The sequence below is a fragment of the Sceloporus undulatus genome, chromosome 1 (genome assembly GCF_019175285.1).
Source record: "Sceloporus undulatus isolate JIND9_A2432 ecotype Alabama chromosome 1, SceUnd_v1.1, whole genome shotgun sequence".
Classification (NCBI taxonomy): Eukaryota; Metazoa; Chordata; class Lepidosauria; order Squamata; family Phrynosomatidae; genus Sceloporus; species Sceloporus undulatus.
The window spans coordinates 252,727,796-252,740,642 of record NC_056522.1 but is presented as its reverse complement, the minus strand read 5'-3'; the positions used below and the strand labels follow the sequence as shown (position 1 = coordinate 252,740,642).

At 38.0% G+C, this 12,847-nt stretch overlaps 1 protein-coding gene across 3 annotated transcripts in view; it reads left to right on the top strand.

Moving 5' to 3' along the window:
• The window catches only part of NUP160 (nucleoporin 160), a 53,079-nt gene that overhangs the window by 20,197 nt on the left and 20,035 nt on the right, over positions 1-12,847 (top strand). For all 3 annotated transcript variants that reach the window (XR_006100476.1, XM_042437235.1, XM_042437244.1), the window contains exons 13-25: positions 154-324; positions 946-1,045; positions 2,532-2,697; positions 5,340-5,467; positions 5,582-5,742; positions 6,674-6,807; positions 7,733-7,803; positions 8,686-8,842; positions 9,355-9,424; positions 10,011-10,109; positions 10,827-10,946; positions 11,522-11,617; positions 11,743-11,837. Coding sequence is in view for 2 of the 3 variants with exons in the window: in XM_042437235.1 (XP_042293169.1) it covers positions 154-324; positions 946-1,045; positions 2,532-2,697; positions 5,340-5,467; positions 5,582-5,742; positions 6,674-6,807; positions 7,733-7,803; positions 8,686-8,842; positions 9,355-9,424; positions 10,011-10,109; positions 10,827-10,946; positions 11,522-11,617; positions 11,743-11,837 (1,568 nt within the window). In the remaining variant the exon portion in view is untranslated. The remainder of the gene's footprint in view (positions 1-153; positions 325-945; positions 1,046-2,531; positions 2,698-5,339; positions 5,468-5,581; positions 5,743-6,673; positions 6,808-7,732; positions 7,804-8,685; positions 8,843-9,354; positions 9,425-10,010; positions 10,110-10,826; positions 10,947-11,521; positions 11,618-11,742; positions 11,838-12,847) is intronic.

Genomic DNA, 12,847 nt, shown 5'->3' with positions numbered 1-12,847 from the left:
AGAATGGATCCCCTGCAAAAACGGAGGGCCAACTGTACTGAAACATCATACTTATGTTGCTACATTTTCTTTAAGAGTAATCAGCCATTGTTAAAATTATGACATTTTCCAGTAATCAACAGCTAGTCTTCTCTTTTCCCTTCTCTTCACCAGTTCCAGGGCAATGTTACTGAATATGAATTCTCACATGAAGAATTTAGACACCTACAGATAGAATTCTGGTCAAAATTCTATGCTTATTGTCTTCAGTACCAAGAAGAACTCTCACACCCCCTTGCACTTCTGTGGAATCAGTGCACTAATATGATGTGCCTGCTAAAAAAGGTAAGCATCAGGCTCATAAGAGGTAAAGTGTATGTGTTTCTTTTACAGAGTGAGGTGTACCTGCTCAGCACTGGAGGGTAATGTTTCTAAAATATTCTGGGCTAATGCACCTTGGACTCACTTTTGTAACATTATAATCTACTGAGCTATTCAATTTTTTAATGAACGTGGAAGATATCAAGATACAAATAGACACAGGGTACTTACTTTACATTGAACTTGTATTTTAGTAATTTATTATCACAGTTTTCAAACCTTATATCCTACCTGTTTTCTTGAAAAGGAATGGCAATATTTCACCCTCTTAAAAAGCTCAGAACATTTTTTTTAAAAAAATTGATAAAACACTTATCAATGTTATTAAAAGTTGACCAGTTCTCTTTTTAAGAAGGTTCTTACATGCTAACTGGACCCGTCAAAATTTTAGGATCAGAGTGGAGCCCATCCTTGCTGTAGCCTTTTTCTCTTCCCCAGAAAGAGTGTGTGTGGTCGGGAGAGGGTTGGCGTTTCCACTTTTAATTTGTGGAAACATCCTTATTTGCTTGGAAAGATGCAGTTTAAAGTAATAGCAAGCCATTGTGGTGTTTGAAGATTAAATGATGGATATATTTCTCTCTACAGGGATATGTGTCTTTTCTTGTGCCCTGTACCCTTGTGGACCACCTTTATCTCGTGCCTGATGAACAGCTGATCAATGAAGTTGAAAGTGTTGGTTTAGATGGTAATGGAAAGAGGTTGCAAACCCGTTGTCTTAAGTTATTGTAACTCTTAATTTTCAAGGATGACAAAGCAAAAAGTCTTTATTTTTCTTTTGGGAGTAATCCCCTCCCCCCCGAAAAACAGCCAAGTTTCAGAGAGTGACTTTAGATTTGCACTAGTTTGTGTAACATTAAGCTTAGTTTTTTAAAGCAGTTGAATCCCATGCCAAATTATAACTTGTTTTTTTAACTTGCTTTCAAAAGCAGTTTATCATACAATAGTATGTGCAGATGTTAAATCCCTTGGGGCTTATGGAACTAGCTTCTCAGTTCTTTGGAATCTGTCCCACATTTTTAGAAGCTATTGCTATTTTATTTATGCCAAAGTTGGTTCATGTCTGGAGGTGCATCATCTCCAACTGCTTCTGCTTTTTGCTTTGGTTTGCAAGGTACATGACCTTAACTTGGCAGATTTGGAGGGACAGGAAGAAAAAATCTGCCCTCCACTCTTCTCAATGTAAGCTGCAGAGTTTATTCAAGAATAGTCTACAAATCTATCAATAGAAAGTTTTTGTGCTGTTTTCCCTTTATGACCAGACTTTTTCTGTCCAGTTTACTTTCCTCTTGCAGTGAGCATAAAGTGAAAAATAAACAAGATATGTTCTGCAGTTTCAAGAATTCTGGATCTGAGGAGTCACTAGGTAGCCCCCCTGAAAGTAGTAGGCTTGCACCTTCCACAATTATTTGAGCAGTAATAATGTTATTCCTTTGATTCTCCTCTCTGCTGCTACCACAATTGAATAAAAAGTTGGAAGACCAAGAAATGCATGAGAAATGAACCATTGATTGCTATGTTCTCACTGGCCAAGATATTGTGCTGACCATTGAGAAGATCTGGAACACAGTCTTTTTCATCTGGAAAAACAGAGCTGAGGAGGGAAAATACCATTCAAGTTTCATCCACTTCACAATCTTCCCTCCCCAAAACTGTTCACACCAAAGAGTATTTGCTTCTGGAACTGCTGTTTCCTACCATTGCTCCTTTCTCAGTCTCCTACCAGATCCGTTAATGTGTTGGTTATTGCTCAGCTCAAGAAGCTGAAAGGATGAGGAAACGGAATTGATAGAGTCCTTAGTATTTGATCTTGTCTGCAAACAAGATCACCTTCTTAGTGACTCCTTCCTCAAGTGCTTGCAACGGTTGTATCTTCTACTTGGCAAATCACCAGTTGCAAGACTGGACTGGTAAAATTTAACTATTTCTAAAATGTGCACCGTATGAGATAACTAAAGATTACTTGCTGCCTTATTTTAGAATTTCTGCTTGCTTGAGTAGATACTGGTGAATATAATATTGGCATTTTTAACTGTTGTAAAGAATGTAGAACATAAGTTTGAGTCTGCTCTTATTGCAGTCATCGTTCCGTGTTTCCAAGACAGTTAGTTATTTTATTGTCACTGATGTCTTCGTTTTGAAATAACATTCTGAGCACAACTGTTTGGTTGCAGAATCTGAGTTTTCTCATGATCTTGTGAGTCTGGTTCAATGCCTTCAATTAATTGGTGAATCAGTTAATGTGGAGATGGCACTCACAATGGAAATGGCTTGCTGCCGTCTTCAGTCTCCGGAGAGAGCTGCAGAACAGATCCTTAAAGATTTGATTGCTAATGACACGTATGTATGGGCTCTCAGCACTGTATGTTTTTATAAAGATTGATGTGCTCCTCCTTAAACTGTTAAGCAGATTGAATATTATAGGGATGTACTGTGTACATAGTTCTGGTTGGTGGAAATTCTAGGGTTAATTCCCTCCCTCTCTCAGATGATAGAAGCAGCCGAGTTGGTGTCATACCTTATGAAGATATACTCTTACAATTTTGTTGGTTTCCCCTTTTCCAGCGATGGAGGTGGAAACATCCTATAACATGGGTTGATTCTATCTCTTGCTCTGAAATAGGCAGGAAAAACAGACTTGAAGGAGTCACCACCAGAGGGAGCAACCCCCACCATCCCTCAGTCTTTTTCCTGCCTCGCTCCGAGTAGGCTGTGTTTTTCCTTTTCTCCTCCTTCTTTGTCTTAAACACTTTAATATTTCTTCTAATATTTATTCTATTTTTCTTGTATTCATGATCTGTTCTCTCCTGCCTTGGCAACTACCTGCAAAAACAGCTATGTTTTCTCTAGTCTTGCTCTATCCTTTTGACTTTCCAACGGCTGAAACAAAGCCAGGCAGGGAGAGACAGTTCAGAAGCTGCTGTGCTGTGAGGCAATTAAGCCCAACTCCAACATGAAAGAAGAATTCAGCCCAGCCATGTCTGGCTGAAGGCACTAAAGGCCAAAGAGCCCAGGCGCAGATGGAGGAAGGAGATCCCTCTGTCCTTGACCTGATGCGCTCTGCTGCAATCTCCAACCCTGGCAAGGGGTCTGCGCAGTGAGATGGACATTTAATTTAAATAATCTTATTCTATTTTTCTGTATAAGTTTTTTCCATTGACTTACAAATATAACATAGGACCCATACAGACAGTTCAAAATAAAGCTACTTCAGGTCACTTTGGAGGTATGCTGTTTAAATTATGCATGCATCATAAGAGTCCAGAAGCCACGCCAAAGCCACACTCCAGTCCTTAGGACTGGATCGTGGCTCTGGCACAGCTTCCGGACTCTTAGTACACATGCATCATTTAAACAGCATACCTCCAAAGTGACTCGAAGCAGCTTTATTTTGGCCTGTCTGTATGGGGCCATAGTATGCAAATCAGCTTCCTCTTCCTCTCATTCTCACTTGCAGATCTTATTTTGTGAGCCTAAATATATACCACATTATTCTTAAAATGCTGCAGAGGAACAATCCATAAATATGTCAGTTGTATGCTTCTCATGCTAGCTTCAGAGGGAGGGGTCATGTAATTTTGTCCACTCCTTTCTCTCCCCCTCCTCATTTTTTTCCTACGCTGTCTTGCCAGCTAGTACAGTTTCTGTGTCCCTTCTTTCACTTCTAAAATCTTTTTTTTCTCTTTCAATTTTTCTGAATATTTATGGCCGATTTGGTTTCTGTTTACTTTCAATTACAGACCTCTCTCCTTTAAAGTTAAATTTAAATTTAAAATGGTATCAAAAGCTATTTGGGCATTTAAAGAAGAAAGAAGGGACCTATCAGCTTCTCTGCTGACATACTGGTGGTCACTGTGTGTATAGTCCATCTTCAAAGTACCGATTGATAGATCATATATTACCTGTATTATTCCAAACACATTTCCCCAAAAAATGTTTGTTCTTGTGGTGGTTTAAGTCCAGAGTTTTCATGAGTAGCTTAAACAATAAAAGGCTCCAGTTTTCTTCAAATATTTTTCTTAATTTCTTCTCTTGCTAATCTGACTTTTTATTAACTTTTCTGATAATGCTCTGGGATGCCCCCCCCCTATTTAGCCTTACTTGTATAGAGAGATCTTTAAATGTTTCCAAAAATTTTTGATTTTCGATTTTGCTGCTCTTAAAAAAGATGCTATGAGGTCTTTCTTTGAAAAATTTTTACTTTCTTTTTTACCATGAAAATTAATACTATAGCTGCTTTGTAGTGTACAGTTTGCCCTGTAACATGTGTGTATCCAGTTTAATACTTTCTCTTAGAAACTAACTGGTTTTGGACGGGTTAGCCATATATGTTGCTGGTCTCTTGTCAGTTCCAGAAGGATCTGTGTATGTTATCAGTCCCAGAAGGAGGGGCCTCTGGCTGCTCTGGCCACAATTGCACCAGGAGCATAGCGACTGCACAGCTCACTTTGAAAGCAAGAACGGATTTAATCCGCTCCTAAAAGGTCTCATTCTTGCCCAGTAAGCGCAGCTTTGACACGGGTTCTGGCCACTTTGGGGGGGAGTTTGTCATCTAAAAAACACACCCCCAAAGTGGCCAGAAGCTGCTTTATTTGGCCGGTGTGTTTTGGCCCTAAGGCTTCAGTAATTTTTCTGTTAAGAAGCTGAAAGATGTGGCTCCTTAAAAGATTAACAAACAGCTGGAACACTGGGTTTCTAGCAAAGGCTTAAACAAGTTTGGGTCATGTTCGCATTAAAACAAAATTCTCTGGCTCAAAGGTGGGCACATAGATTCAGAGTAATGCAGTGTTTTTGATGTGCAGTTAATTTTTCATTGATACTAGGCATATGTATCTTGATGATTTTGGTAGTTTCAAATTGATTTGTATTTTATAGTTTCATATCCTGATGATGGCAAGGGAAGCAGTTTGTCTTGATTCATGATTTGTAATGTCTCAATATATTTTATGCATGCTCATCACATATCATTTGTTCTCTTGTAGGGAGAATCTGATGGAGGATATTAACAGCAAATTACAGGAGATCAGAAATCCGATCAGTGCTATTGGGGTGCTTATTCGTGAAATGGACTATGAGACAGATATGGAAATAGAAAGAGGATTCAATATTGGTGAGAGACCAGACCTACCCTTCCTTTCACTGTCATTTTGATTAAGTGGAAACTGCTTACACCTGTAGACGTATATTTTTGCCGTTTCATCTTTTCTTTTTTTCTTTTCCATAGTTCAGCCCCTTAATGTCCGCATGCATCTTTCACAGCTCTATGGTAGTAGCACAACAGTCAATATGATATGTCGGTGTGTGTACAAGATGTCTATGACCCGCTTCTTTATTTGTCGGGACTTGTTGATTTTACAACACCTCTTACTGCGGCTTGGAGACGCTGTGAGTATAACCTAGAGGTGACTGTGTAGTCTCAAGCACTTCCATCCTTGGAAATCCCAAAACATAGTGCACATAATTAGAAGAACATATATTTTCTGATAGAGGAGATAGTTGTTGAACAAAAATAGAAACACTATAATGCGCTGTATAAATTGCTGCAATTTATTTATTTATTTATATTGTACTTTATTTCTTTATTTCTTTGAATTTATATCCCACCTTTTCCCCAAGATGGGATTTCAGGGTAACTTACATTAATTTTAAAAAAGATAAAGTTAAAATATTATTTTATAAAAGTTTAAAAGAATTAAATAATAGCTTTATTTTAAAAATATAGTTTAAAAGATTAAAAATGCAGCACACAACATTCGCCGAGGAAGAGGCGGATGCTGCTGCTGCTGCTATTATTATTATTATTATTATTATTATTATTATTATTATTATTATTATTATTATATTCAGAGGCCTGCCTGAATAAAACCGTCTTCACCTGTTAGTGGAAAGAGAGCAGGGAAGGAGTCAACAACCCCTCCCATGGAAGGGAGTTTCACAGTCTTGGAGCTGCCATGGAGAAGGCTTTTTCTGAAGTACTCACCAAACATACCTGTGAAGGTGTTAGGACTGAGAGAAAGCCCTTCCCTGCAGACATTAAAACTTGCACTGGGTTGTATAGAGAGATACATTCTGGCATAAAGTCTGTTAGGCTGATGCTTGTTGCTGTTTGGTTTTGCTGACATTAACTACTTATTGGAAAGGATTAGACTTGGATTCCCTTTTAGTCTTGGTTCTAAATTTTACCCCATCCCTTCTGTTACACCTGAGGCAGGAAGGATGATACCACAAGGATTTGCAATCATACATTTGCTGCCTCTATTCTAAATGGTATAAAATTTCTTGACCATTGCTTTCCATTTAACGATTAATGTTTTAGGTGCTTTTGGGAGGAGGCCAGCTATTCCACACTCAGCAGAATCTGCTGCATCGTACTTCTCTTTTGCTATTATCTTATTATGTGATCAGGTGGGCAAGTCAGCGTTTGGCATCAGATGTTCCAGTTGATGAACTGTAAGTTTTTTAAATGTTTGGTTTGTTTCTAATATGAAAAGAAGGCATAGTCCATCTCCCATCATTTGGTGAAAGACATTTTGATAATATAAAGTAGCTAATTTAGGCAAGCTTAACTCCTATCAGGACTATAGATGCCAGCCACAGATGCTGGTGAAACATCAGGAAGAAACTCTTCTAGAACATGGCCACATAGCCCGAAAAAACCACAAAAAACTATGGATGCCGGCCATGAAAGCCTTCGACCTGTCAGAACTGTTTCAGAATCATGTTAACTTACTGCTGCTTTACAGAAATCAATGTCTTCCAAACAAGATGGTTTGCTTTCATCAAAGATGACCTTGGTCAGAATTGGCAGAATCAGATTTACATGGAATTTTGTGGCAGAAAATATGCTTGTCTGTCTTTAAAACATAAAATGCTCCCAGAAAATATATTCTGGAGATAATTAAAATTCTTTTGTAACAAGAAGGAAGTTACATTCTTGCTTATACCTGTTGCATCCTGAATGTAATTTCTAGTCTAAGGATCCATTTACATCTGTTTCTGTAGAACCTTATATTACATTTATTATGCCATTTTCTCATGAGCGGTATTTTCATATAAAGATAACTTCTGGGGGAAAACTAACTTCTTTGGGAGGCTGTTTACCAAGGGGTAAGCTTTGTTATATGTTGGAAGCGTTCCATACCAACATGACCAGTAAAAGCTGCCATTTGAAGGTTTCAGTGTATAAAATAGAGTGAATTTTTCCTGATTATTTAGTGGTAACCTCATTGTGTTTTTGGAATGCAAAATGATCCCCCTTCTGTCTCTTCTACTCATTATACTTTATTTATTTTTTTGTGATCATGAATTGGTAGACTAGTCTGGTGTCACAATATAAAATTAGTTATCTCACCTTATAAATATTATCTGTCCTTAGGGAATCCAACTTACAGCATCTTTCTGTATTAAAACTGACAGATTCTACAACTCTAGCACCACTCAAACTAGGTAAGATAAAAGATATCTTTGGAGGTGGGATTCATTATCATGTTGATAAAGTTTTATATATCTAACTAGTTACACATTATTTTGATAATCAATACATATTACCAGAAGTACCCAACTTAAGAGTTGGAAATCTTTTTTTAAAAATTAGGTTATTCACAATTTGACATAGTGGCATAATTGAACTATCTTTTTAAGAAAATAAACAAGAAACTCACTGGGCATTGCATATTATTTCAAAATCCTTTAGGTCCTCCCACTTTTGTGTTCTTTCCTTTCTGTCTGCTATTTCTCCTCACTCTCCAATTTTCTCACTGGTCTTTTCCTATTTCCATGTTGGTTCTGATACAACTTTTCTGCCTGCACAGTTACTAAGACTGTAAAACTGTCTGTCTCTTTGACTATCTTTTGACTTTTTTGAAGGGTTTGGGGAATCTAGAGGTCCTCTGATTTTTAGAAAATGCATAAACATGTGCATTGGTAGATGCTTCTACCGTCATACATTAGAGAGAGATGATTACAAAAATATACATGTTGGGCAAGTGTTTATAAAATGGTGTGGGACATTTTGTGTCCATGAAAAGCATACATTTCTGTTCAAGCTTTTGTTAAAAAGTGGAAACTGATGCAGAACCAAAACCAAAGAACTTTTTAAGTTAACCATTCTATAAAATGTAACAGGATTATCCATGTCTATTCTTTTCTGTGTGGATTTATTGGAAATGAAAGACAGAATAACAATTAAACTGAGAATTAATTTCTGGAATTTGTTTACTGTCATCATTTTATACGTGTAACTGACAAGTGCAGCCTAAAAGCGTGAGAAGCAGTTTTTCATTGCGCTGTTGTCTTGATACTAACAACACTTCAAAATATTTTTTTTAGTGTCTGGTCCTCAGACTATTGTGGAGCTCTTCTTTCAGGAAGTAGCCCGAAAGCACACAATATCTCAGCTGTTCCAGTCTAATGCAGCCCTGGATGCAGCGGGTTTGAGTTGGCCTCAAATGTTTTCTGCTATTTGCGGTTATCTACTGCAGTTTTTGTATCCTTCAATTGCATCTTTTATCTGAACAGTCGAATGAAGCTATATTTTCATCTAGTCTATAACATAGTAGATGTTAACCTTTCAGTTTATCTTGGATTAGAGAGAACACCTCTGAAGTACATGGAGATCAGAGAAATGATGGATCACACAGTAAACCATCCATCTGCTCTAGATGCAAGGCCTAGTTAAGCAGTTTACCACAAAAAATTATAGGATGAAACTGATGGAGTAACTTTGTTGGGGAAATGCTAAGATATTTACTATCTGTTGTTCTCATGGTATTATTATTATTATTGCAATTTATTTATTTATTGGCCTCACATTTTCCATTTTATGTCCCATTTCTGATTCCCTGATACCAACATTTTCATTTGTGTGTGCATTTGTGCCATCTGTGAACAATGTAATTATTTTTTTAAAAAAAAAACGTTAAGGCTTATTTTATATTAATCTGGAACCCACTGTCTTGTCATCTAGTTAAGTACTTATATTCCTTATATAGTCTTCAGGTGGCCAAGTAATCCTTGTTTTCTTTTCCCTGAATGTTTGATGGGAGCTTGTCAGTATGCTCAATTGCAGGTAAGACAATTGTGGGAAGTTTTGTAAATTATTCTTTAAGTCAGGGATGGTGAATGTGTGATCCTTTGCTATTGGTTGTACTGCCTATGGCTGATCAGAGTTGCAGTCCAGCAATATCTGGAAAATCCTCATGTTCCACACTTTAAACTTGCCCATGTCTATAATAGGTAACAGTAGGGTTCCAATTCCAGGTTACCCTTCCATGTTTAAAGGAACTTTCCCTGTTTCTGGAGGGACTTGAATCAGGGTAGAAGCATCCCACTGGCAAAACCAGGAGAAGTGGTTTTATATTGATTACCACCAGCATCCCTGTCAATCCCTTACTATCTGTATACTTCTCCAGACCATTTCTCAGTCCTCTGGAATTTTCTGTGGGGAAAGAAGAATCTGTCGCATCTGTCAGTTGCAACAGTCTGTGGGCAGACTTCCTCTTACTGAAACCTAGGATCCAAACCCAGAATCCAGCCTAGCTACTTGTCAGCACATATTTTTTTAATTGGGTTTCACTGAAGAAAGTTAATTGGGGATGCGGAAATTAAGAGAAAAACTTGTTCTGTCTGATTATTGATTGTTACTTTTGTGACAGGAATATATTCGTTTGCTGGAACCTTGGTGTCATGTGAATGTAGGATCATGTCGCTTTATGATGGGACGCTGCTACCTTGTTATGGGAGAAGGGCACAAGGTAAAAATAGATTTCTATACTACTTTCTCATTTTTGCAAAGCAGTGGATGTATTGACAGATAAAAAGAAAGAGTTGATTTAGGTAGTAATTGTCACAGCAAAGGACAGGAGATTCTCAGTTACTTTTGAAAAGTATGATGTCTGCAGGCCAGTCCAGATTTGTGTAATTCTGAAAACAAATAAATGCCAAAAAACCTACACTAGAATTTGTGTTCTTTACTCAAATGAGTTTAACTATAGAACCCTTAAAGCCAGCGTGGTGTAATGGCTTGAGTGTTGGACTACAAGTCTGTTGAACCAGCCATTGAACAAGTCACACTCTCAGCTTCAGAGGCAATGGCAAACCACCTCTGAATAAATCTTGCCAAGAGAACGTAGTGATAGGTTTGCCTTGGGGTCGCTATAAGTCAGAAACAACTTGAAAGCGTATAACAACAACAATAAACAGAACACTCTCCTTTCTTGGTAGGGTGATACAATGTTTTTTCCCAGCCTTTGATTAAAAGCTTTTTGTGGGTACTGGAAGCTATATTAGGAACTTTTGATCCCTTGTTGTAATTTCATATTTTGAATGAAAATTAAAATTAATTTCCCTTTCTTCTACAATTATAAGTGACATTTAAGTATCAGTTATGTAGTAGTTGTTGTCCAGTATAGGGCTGATCTGATTCATTTTGCAGTATTTTAAAAATGCTCACCTTTCTTCTTTTCTTCCAGGCTCTGGAGTGTTTCTGCCAAGCAGCCTCAGAAGTTGGAAAAGAGGAGTTTTTAGACAGGCTAATTAGGTCTGAGGATGTAGAAATGGCTTCAACTCCAAGGCTTCAGTATTATGACAAGGTATTTTTGTTGCCATGCAAAAATTATTAACATTTATGTTGCTGAAAGCTTCACAAAAAGTTCAAGTTCAAGCAAGTCTTGCTTTATGTTGAGGTTGTGTTGCTGAAGTTGTGATGTAACTCCAATTCCTCAACAAGCAAAGGAAACCCCATCCAGCCATACCAAAACTTCAAGATTCTGTTTCTTCCTCCTGCTCATTCCCCCCCCCCGCTAAGCAGGCAAAGGAAATTCCTTCCTCCAAATGAAGATCCAGATTTCTTCCTCTTCCTCCTCTCACTTCCCTTTCTAAGCAGGTGAAGGAAACCTCTTTCTTCCAGCAACATCAAGACTGCAGTTGCTTTTTCTACCTTTCCCATTCCTCCAGCCTAGATAGGTAAAAGAAACCCAGTGTAGTCAGATTTTCTTACTGTTCAAAACTTCACACCAAAACTCCAAACAGCTTCACTCTCACCTCGCTATCCCCACTTTCCTCAACTGCATATACTCACTGGGATTGGTGTACATTGTGGGTGAGACTTTTGTAAAGTGGGGCAATGCAAATTGTGAAACATTCGTTATTGAATGCCCTTCTCCAGGTTCTGCGTCTGTTGGATACCATTGGTCTGCCTGAGCTGATAATTCAGCTGGCTACTTTAGCAATCACAGAAGCAGCTGATGACTGGAGAAGTCAAGTAAGTAATTTCTCCCCAGTTCTGAGATGTCCACCCTTACCATTTTTATACTGTTAAAGCATCATCTATTTTTCTAGCTGGTTTTAGGTTTTTGTAATGACCATATTTGCATGTTCATTTTGTAGGCTACCTTGAGGACTTGCATTTTCAAGCACCACCTGGATTTAGGACATAACAGTCAAGCTTATGAAGCTTTGACCCATAATCCAGATTCCAGCAGGTAATATTGCCCTATCTTTCAGTTTATACCTACATGCCATTTATATAAAGTACTAATCATTGAAGGATGTTTACATTCTTAAAGATAGCTGGAAACTTTAGCAAGGATCTAAAGTGGCATATGTTTATACATACAGGGAACATTCGCACAAACAGCTGGAATTTGATTTCACTTGTCTTTTTTGGCAGTTCCCATTGTCAAAGTACTTGTTTGTCTTGATGGGAAACATGATAGTGGCCTTTCATTTTAGCTGGCATCCAGAGTTATCAGAAAACAAGTGCTGAACCACTATAATTCCTAATGCCTCATAATACTGCTGCTTGCCTTTTCTAAAGGAAATGTTTATTTAAATGACTGTCAGGATAGATTCATAGACTGATTCATCCTCATTTGTATATCTTGTAGTATGACTGATGTATATAATAATAATAATAATAATAATAATAATAATAATAATAATAATAATAAGGTTTATTTATATACCGCCCTTCTAAAAACTTAATCAAGGCGGTTTACAACAGATTCACATAATAATAACATAACAATACATATCTCAATACAACAAATATCAGTACAAATCTCAATACATCACAATAGCATATAGCAGTACATTTCAATGCAGTAAATATCAATACAAATCTCAATACATGACAATAGCAATAACAATGCATATCTCAATACAGCCAGCAGCAAAACAACACAATACAATAAAATACAATATCAAATTTACAACAAACTAGCTGGGGCACAGCTCAGTGCCTGCCTCCCCCAGGACAAATTAGTTGCGCAGATGCGCAGTTGCGATGGTTTCAGTCCGAAGGCGGTCTCCCTGTGGCGATGTGCAACTGCGCAGGTGTCCTCTCCGCCCAGGGAGGCGCCCGGCAGCGACAGCGGCAACAGCAACTCGCACAGTTCCTTGGAGGCAGGCGCGGGGGTGGGACAGGGAAGGAAGCCAGGCAGGCCGGCTATAAGTGCACCGCTCCCACCGACACGCCCTCTTCCCCGCCTTC